At 38.6% G+C, this 9,533-nt stretch overlaps 1 protein-coding gene across 1 annotated transcript; it reads right to left on the reverse strand.

Annotated features, from left to right (window-relative positions):
* Window positions 1-219: 219 nt before the first annotated feature.
* LOC102718207 (probable xyloglucan endotransglucosylase/hydrolase protein 28) lies at window positions 220-1,820 on the reverse strand. The gene is made up of 4 exons (XM_006661134.2): window positions 1,570-1,820; window positions 1,256-1,356; window positions 916-1,124; window positions 220-739 (listed from the first exon to the last, which is right to left on the reverse strand). Exons 1-4 carry the CDS (start codon window positions 1,760-1,762, stop codon window positions 220-222), a joined length of 1,023 nt encoding a protein of 340 aa, XP_006661197.2. The 5' UTR covers window positions 1,763-1,820.
* Window positions 1,821-9,533: the final 7,713 nt, after the last annotated feature.

Here is a 9,533-nt window from a genome sequence, read left to right on the forward strand (position 1 = left end):
CACCTTACTCGCTCCTTCCTTCCCTGAGAAAGGAAACGAAGTGTTTTCGTTTTTTTGGTTTGATCAAATTCAATTCAATCGGCACACGGATGCATCCATGGAATGCGGCAATAATCGTAGGCAAGCTAGCTGACGTCACATCACATGGCGCCGTGACAATGGCGTACCGTCCCGGCCGGACTCCACGGCGCTGCTACTGTACAGTCCCGCGCGCGCGGGCTACGACGAGGCGTCGGGGGTGCGGCGCGGGCGGCGGTGGCGGCCGTCGAGCCGCATCCCGTCGGGGCCGAACACGCGGGCGAGCGAGGCGACGCCGGCGCCGGCGCCGGTGCCGGGGAGCGCGCACTCGGACAGCGCGACCGGGTACCTCCTCCGGTCGTGGCAGTAGGAGTAGGACATGTGGCCGCGCCGGAACGCCGCCATCGCGGCCCGCTGCGGCACGGACACGGCGGCAGCCCCCTCGTAGCCCGCCGCGTCCGCGCACGACGTCGCCGCCGCCGCCGCCGCGGCGGCGGAGTGTTTCTCGGCGGGGTCGACGGCGCAGCCGTGGAGGACGAGGTCGGCGAACTCGGCGACGAAGGGCGCGTACTTGTAGTTGACCCTGTAGCGGCCGCCGAGCGTCGCCCAGGCGGAGCCGTCCCAGATGGTGGCGTACACCGACATCGGCTTCGACGGGAACGCCGCGCCCATCGCCGCCGTGCTCACCACCTCCCTGATCAGCGTCTCGTCCACGTAGAAACTGCTCCAAAAAAGGATAATCTCCCCAAATTTTCAAACAAATCCGACATAAATCTACTCTTCTTTTTGTAAAGGGAATCCAGGCGACGCGCACTGAAATTCTCCAAGGGTGAGAGTATGACGACACGACACGAGCAGAGCAGCAAAATTAAAAGTTCTTTTTTTTGAATGGCTCACATGATGCGGTGGCGGGTCCAGAGGATGGAGTAATGGTGGTAGGCGTCGGTGGGGTCGAAGGGGAGGTCGTAGCGCTCCTCCCGGCCGGCGGCGGTGCTGCCGTTGCCGTACACGTTGGTCTGCACCCGCCACTCGCGGCCCCGAACGTTGCCCAGGAACTCGAAGTCCAGCTCGTCGTGGGTCTTCTCGTACGTGTCGCCGTTCGACAGCTGCAGCCACAAACAGCAACCATTTTTTTTCTTTTAGATAAGCTCACCGGCGATCGATCGATTTCACGATTTGTTGCTGGGCTGGGCAGGGCAGCGGGAGCCCGGAAAGGAGGAGGATGGCGGAGACGCACGTAGAATGCGACGACCACTCCGGCGGCGTAGTCGGCGGGGAGCTTGATGGCGGCGCTGAAGAAGCCGTGGAGGAAGAGGTCCTGCGAGGCGAACCCGGCGCCTGCGGAGCGGAGGAAGACGAAGAAGTCAGTTTTGCAAAGAACACCCCAAATTATATCAATATCACATAAAGATTCTCCCTTTGCGTGCAGGAAGGACCTATTCGAAATTTAAAAAGTGCAATGCGCCCCCTAGATTACATAGAAATCACATTTTCAGGCAGCGGCCCTTGCCCATGGGGGAGGAAAGCTCAAGCATGGCGCGAGCGCCTCACCGGTGGACTCGTCGAGAGAGAGGTGGACGCGGCGGCCGTCGCGGAGCAGAGCGAGGTTGCCGTCGCCGAACATCTGCGCGTAGCCTTCGTCGAAGGCGATGCTCCGCGCGGGGCGGACGAGCCGCAGTGGCGGCGGCCTCGCGTCGGCGCCGGCGAGCACGACGAGCGACAGGAGGAGGGGGAGCGCCGGCATCGTAGCTGACGAGGACCTCTCCGTCTCTCTCTCTCACGTACACACACGCGCACGCGCGGTCGGACACGCTCTGCTGCTGCTGTGGCGAGAGCAGCGGTGGCTTTAATGGTGAGACCCTCTGTCCTCGGGTGGCGAGCTGCGGCTGCGGCTGCCACTGTTTGAGTTTTGCATTTTGAACGCGGAAATTGACACGATTCTCGTGGTGCTTAGCCGGGCACGGCAAACGAAAACTAAAATTAGCGAATAATATATATATATATATTTAAGATTTAGAAGTTAATATTAGGAAATAAACTTTAATAAAAAAACTCTTAAAAACAATTCTAAATTTAGTTTTAGAAATTCAAATTGGCTTATAAGCCTAGGTAGAAGCGAAAAGGGGTTGCATATGCATGTATATCCAGGTGTTTCATCGAAATATAAATGACATACTTATAAACGAAAAAATTTATGAAAAAAATATATATGTATTCTTAGTGATTTAAAAGCTAAGGCTGAAAAATAAACTTCGATAAAAAACCTCTAAAATTATTTTTAAATTTAAAGTTAAAAATTTAAATTTTGATTTATAAGCATTAGAAAAAGACGAGTGTTTTTTTCATTTTGGCTTTCAGTTTGCATACGTACGAGTGCCCTGTTATGCTGTTGCAAGCTCTTATTACCTGTGACGGAAACACAAAAGACGTTTTAGCTATCGCTACATATTATCCATTAATGAATATGTATTATTCATACATGATTCACTGACATTTATATTTATATAAATATAGATAACGCCAGAAACTTTTAAGTTATAAAATGGGTGTAGGACATGGTCTCTTTATGAACATGATTATAAAAATTTATGAACAGATGAAGATGAAGAAGAAAAGATTGACTTAAAGAGGTGTCATGTGGCTTATTCGGGAAAGGTTCAAATGGTATATTATAAATATAAATAATTTAGGGGTAAAAATTATACTTAGCGATCTATTAGCGATCTAAAATCTGAGGCTAAAAAATAAGTTACGATGAAAAAACCCAAAAATATACTCTAAAGTTAAAATTGAAAATTTAAATTTTGATTTATAATCTAAAAAAAGGGGGGCTGAAAAAAATCTAAGTTGCAACTCTTGCTGATTTTCTTTTAAAATCTACATGGAGTGCGGTCCTTCCATTTCAAAATATAAATATGTACGTAACTCAAATTTTGAAACACGATGTAACTATTTTCTGTGCTGATTGCTGTAATTCTCGTCACATTAATGATACACGCTTGGCAAGAGAACCTAGGCCCTTCAAAATTTAAAAACTGACTACTACTAAAGTAACTGAAAAGATCATCATTTGACCTAGTAACTTTAATACGAAGTACTATGTGCTAAAGGAATACTACTTGTATTTTGTGAATGGAGGGAGTACCGTATATTAGGAATTTCATACAATTTAGGAAATTTAATAATTTATTTTAAATTACTATATAAAAAATAATACAGGATTTGAATCCTGTAAAATTCCAACACAATGATTCAAAAGGGACCCTAAAACTTTTTTTTTCTTATATCGAACTGTCACTGGTTTGAATTGGATTTCGGGAAAAGCTGGTAATAACGTCTGTGGTGGGGATGAACAGAATTGATTGGTGAGTACTGGATTCAACTGCCGTGCATTCCCTGCTTTGCTGTGCATTGGTCCGTGAGGCCGTGACAGGCATTGTTCGGGGTATTATGGGTAGCAGTTTGTACGCTGGGGTGCTGGGACCGAAAATTTAGTCACATTTGGACACCTATTATAAATATTAAACGTAAACTATTAATACAGAAAAATTTTCAATCGTGTTATTATAATTTTTGTAAAATTAAAGATATGACATTGGTACATCAATAACATGTAGGACCCGCATGAGTCAATGACATGTAGGTCAGGATGACATATCTCTAATTTTGTAAAATTATAATGGCATCCTTGCAAGTTTCCTCTTAATAAAACACATCCATAATCTTGGACTAATTCGCGAGACGAATATATTAAGCCTAATTAATCCATGGTTAGCATATGTTATGCTACAGTAAATATGCACTAATTATGGATTAATTAGGCTTAAAAAATTTGTCGTACGAATTAGCTCTCATTTTTTAATTAGTTTTATAAGTAGTCTATAATACTCCAATTCATCCAATACGACAAGGGCTAAAGTTTAGTACCTAGATCCAAACACCACTTAAATGCTGAGGTGAACGACAGAGAAGAGAAGCAGACCGTAAGCTTATACATGGTTTGGACATAAAAACCAAAAACTCTCTGAGAGAAATAAGTGAGTCATATATTAATGATGAATAGCTAACTATATATGTGGACTGGACTAAGAGAAGACTATAAATAATCTTAGGTCATTCTTAATGCCTAGTTTCACTCGTAATTTCTAAAATAGCTAACTCGATCAAGCGATGCATGAAACAACTACTCGAAGTGCAACGTTTTATTGTACTATTTCCAAAGCTAAAGAAAATATTTAATTATTGCTAAAAGTTTGATTGCATGCAAACCGTGTTTGATGGCATGAAACGCCTCAATACCTCAATGCGAGTTTCACTACGTTACCGAGACTTGGTAACGGGTGCCCAAACATTTCATGGGGATGAAACTAATTTCTTCTCTCTCCTTACAGGTTCATGTAAATATTTTCTTTTTTTCTGATATGCCACCTAATTAATGTGCATGGCACTTTCATAAAAACCTCATTGAGACTGGTCTTACAATTAACTTCCTGACTATGAAAACCTCATTGACACTGGTCTTACAATTAACTTCCTGACTATATTATCAGCCTTACTCTAAGGCCAGGTGGTTATTGCTCCGTGTTAGCCTTTGCCCTTTTGAAATCGAGGATTGATTTTTATTATGAAGAAAAAAATTTAGCCGGCAGATCCGTTTAATTCACGAGAGGAAGATAGAAAATATTGTATGAGATTGTGGTGGAAAAAAATAAACGAGAGTTTAAATGACTTGGAAACTTCTCTTTGGTTCTAACTTTTTCATGTGTTGTAATCAAATGGCTCTTGTTTCATGTTTCTTGTGCTTTCAATTCATGTAGAATTGAGAAAACGTGCTAATACCTTCTCGTATTTTTCATGTTCTCATGATTTTTTACCATAGGTTTGAATGGGGATTACTTGTACTCAAAAACGAGTTCAATAATAGAGCCAACGACTAAATATGAAATGCTACTACACTATTTATACTCAACATTAATAGTTACATAAATAAAATACAATGGTGGTCATCAAAATTATGCATCGGTTTCATCTCGATGCATAGTAATACGCGTATCTAGACTCATAAACTTTGCTAAATGTACCAACCGGTCCAAAACTTCAATTGCAGTACTGAGCAACCAGTAAATTTTACAGTTGGATATTGTTAATGACACGTAGGGGTTGTTATATATATATATATATATATATATATATATATATATATATATATATTAAAATCTGAAAATAATCTTTGAGAAAAAACTCCTAAACTAAGATTGAAAATCCAAATTTTAGTTTACAGGGCATTTAACTTTTCTCTTAAGAATAGATGATAGCAGATTTGCCACTCGCTGTCTATAACACGTGGGTCCAATGACAAATCTGTTACGACTAAATGTAAAAATGACAAAAAGTTAATTATTCTTTAGTTTACAAATATAAGTGAAGCAAAAAAGATAGAACGTAAATGTGTGATTAAATTTATTCCATCTTGTCGAGAAAAAACTTCTATCTAGTGCACCTCATTTCAGCATTTCTCACGCTCCAATAATATCTCTGGTTTTTTGCTCTTCATTTGTTTATTTGGTCAATTAAATAAAATAATTACTCTCCATATTTACATAAGACTCCAGCGGTATCTCTATTTACAACTCTTTATATGTGTGGAAAGTACAATATGTATGGGCCCATGCGTAGGGAACACAGTTGGCAAGACAATTTTGAATGGCCAAATTTAGTAAGTCTATTGAAGCTTAAATCTATTGAAGCTTAAAGTGGAGGAACACTTTGGTCAATCCATTCGGTTGATAAGTCTATTGAAGCTTAAATTTTTAACAAAATTGGTAAAATTTGGCTTGAAGAGGTATATAGCAACTCTGTGAAGTGCTATCAACATTGCGCACATTCATATGGCACTGAGATGTGGTGCACGTAGGAAACATCTAGGGTGACCCTCAAAAGTTGGCACGTCTACTACTTTCTCCTTTCTCTTCTTTTATAATCCTATCGTTTTGAATAAGGTTATATAAGATCAGAGCTTTAATAAAAAAACATAGTTAATGTTACTTCTTACATTCCACTATAAATAAAATCAGTCAAATTAGTTGTAAAAATAAATTACTGAAATGCATCTCATTAAATAAGCAGATGGTATGCACACATATCTTTTCGTTTTGCTTATACTTATGAGCCAAAATATAATTTTTTTAACTTTAAATTTAGAGTTGATTTTGTATTTTTTAGCAAAGTTTATTTTCTAACCTTATTTTTTTAGATCGCTATATATATATGTTTTATTCATAATTTTTTTATTTATAAGATAGATAGAAACATAATTAATAGAGATTTAAATATGAGTTGATTAATAAAACAACTAGTGCTTTTTTTGTTACATAAATTAAGATTTTAAAAATACACATGTTATGAAACAGGGAGCAAGGCCACGTCCGGCCATCCCAGTAAGTTATCTAATTTCTCCAGTTCGGCACGTACGCTTTGTGAATTATAAACAGTGTATTTTTTAAAAAACATTCTACAAAAAAGTTATTTTAAAAATTCATATTAATCTATTTTATATTTTTTTTAATAATTAATAATTAATTAATCATGTACTAATTTATTCATACGTTTTTCGCGCCGGATAACTAACCCCTTTCCCTTTCTACCCAGCGCAGCCTACTCCCTCCGTCCTAAAATAAACCAATCAGTCACTTTTTATCTATAAACTTTTGACTTTTCGTTTTATTTAAAAACTTTCTATGATTAATATTTTTATTTTTATTAGATAATAAATTATGAATAATACTTTATGTGTGACTAATTTTTTAAATTTTTTATAAAATTTTTAAATAAGATGCATGGTCAAACGCCGGATTGGACGGAGGGGGTAATTTTTAAAGATTATATAATCGCGAATTGATAATGGCAATGCCCTCGTTGGCTTACAAGTGGCGCAGGCGGGCAGAGACCAATTTTCTTCGTTTTCTTAAAGACTCGAATATCAATTTCCGAAGCATGTGTTGGTTGGAGTAGGTTTTGCCATTCTTTAACCCGATCGATGGGACTTGGCATTGGTCTCTTAACAATTGAGTGTGCGTTTAGATTGTAAATTTTTTCGATAAATATTAGTTCAGACGTTCGAAGAGATATGGAAAGGAGTTTTTGACACGGACACAAATAAAAAAACGATTCCGTCAAAAAACTACGAGACGAATCTTTTGAGCCTAATTGATCCGTTATTAGCGTATGTTAGTTACTGTAGCACTTATAACTAATTATGGTCTAATTAGATTTAAAAGATTCATTTCACGATTTTTTCCATAACTATGTAATTAGTTTTTTTTATTTCATCTATGTTTAATTTTAGAAATCATTCTCTCTTTCTTTGGGATCAAAAATTGACAAAGGACCGTGTGTCCGTGTCCTGCCTGTTTGACAAAGATGCCATCTTCTGCCTCGTGTGTCGTCCGTCCGTCAACAGTCGAGCCGACCACAGTTTGGATTTGCACGACCGTGTCCTGCCCGGTCCTGTAGCTGTACGCCGCTCGATGTCAATCAATATTTCGTGCAACACACAGGACACTCCCTCCATCAAAATATTTACTACTAAAATATCTGTCTTCTAAATTCAGAATCTATCTAAAATACTCCCTTCGGTTGTAAGTAATTGTTACCACTGAATAGAGTGGACTTTGACCCCTCGCCTTTTCTGCAAAAGATTATTAAATACTTAGAAGTTAGCCATATTAGTAACGTGTATTATACATGGATATAAATATATATCTTTCATTAATTATAAACTAAACATTTAAAAGTTATTAATGGTCAAAATTAAAACACTCCTGATCAAAGTGATAAGTATTGGGAATCGGAGGGAGTAGTTGTTATCCTCGAATACTATTCGTCTCATCTATCATATCTCATTCAAATTTCTCTCTATTATGCCCTCACTAGCCAACTCATTTTCAGTAATACAATATTTATTATGAGGTATCATAGTCTTTTCTTTTTAAACCTTAATACATGCTAAACTATATTGATAAACAGGTATTGCGGGACGGAGGGAGGAGTAATATGTCTGTCCTAAAATATCATCAATTTTCTTTTATCTTCTTTGTCCTTAAATAAATTCATTTTTAATCCATTATTAAATTGGAGTATATGAAAATAGTAAATAAATATATTGATAGTATATAAAGTGGAGAATATTTGTATTGAGATTTGAAAAGGTGGATGATATTATAGTTATTTGTTTTTGTTGATATATATATATTGAATTGATTAAAAATAAAGTTATTTTTGGATGGAGAGAATAATTCTTAGGGATGAATCAAGATAGGTATCTAGATTTATTTTTAGATATTTGATTTTTAGAACAAATGTTTACATTTATTTTTAGAAGTTGGTTCTTTTATATCGAGGACTATATTTTTTTCTTGACTATAAAATAGCCATGGCTCCTCTAAATTACATATAGTTGAGTCATCTTAAACAATTATCACCATAAAAAATTAAAAATCAACGTATCATGAGGTCCTCATGGCGTTAATTGGTGGTGGAGGTGATAGCAACAATGAAGATAGATGGATTTGGAGCAACTGGCTCAATCAGGTGTTGCATCCGGTGTTGCTCCTCTTTCTCGTTGGTTTGCCAGGAGGATGGAGCTAGGGCTAGCAAACCTCAAGGCGTCTGACTAAGTCTCCATGTCCAATTTAACTGGCTCTACTCATTGGTCGATCATAATATCTCTAAGATTTTGACACTAATGGCCTAAATAGGTAGAGCTGGTACGGCTACCTTCATCCTCCTACCTTAGGCTCTCGTGATGATTTCAACAAATCGTCATTATACCTTTAATGGCCATGGCTAGTTTGGTGATGTCGTCTAGGGTTCATAGGAGCCACACTTGTTGAGAGTCCATAGCTCCTTGAGGTGATGACCATCAAGAGAGATCAATAGTCAACAAGCTTGAGTGAAACTTGATCATGCCTACTTCCTTTAATTTGATGTTGTGACTGCCAGAAACTCCATTGGACCTGACGGTCAAAACCATTAGCAAAATATGTACTTAAGTCAGGAAAATAGATCCTGACGTGGATCTTACGAATACAATTGTACGTATGGCGGCAGCGCTGATTCCGCTTCTTACTAGGCAAATGTCAAATATCCACAATCCTAATCCTTCTATTTTCAAGACATGTTGTGATTCGGGGTTTTCTTCCGATTCTCCTTGCAATATTAGTCAATTTAAAGTGCAGACAACATATTCAACTTCCTCCGTATTAAAACAATTTCGTTTTTCAGTTTTTGGTCCTCAGTTATTTTCTTAGAAACGACACACATATCTCTAGTCTATATATCCGTTTATCAAGTGGTCACCACATCTTTGTGGATGCAGTCACCATGGCATTGCTGCAGCCCCTATCCATCTTATCCCTTACTACTATTTGGTTTATCTTAGAGGATGATCTTTTTTTGTTTAATTGGCATTACCTTCTGGACATGATATTCTTATGTTTTGTCTTTCTTGGCAATGT

Source organism: Oryza brachyantha, chromosome 9 (assembly GCF_000231095.2).
Source record: "Oryza brachyantha chromosome 9, ObraRS2, whole genome shotgun sequence".
Classification (NCBI taxonomy): domain Eukaryota; kingdom Viridiplantae; phylum Streptophyta; class Magnoliopsida; order Poales; family Poaceae; genus Oryza; species Oryza brachyantha.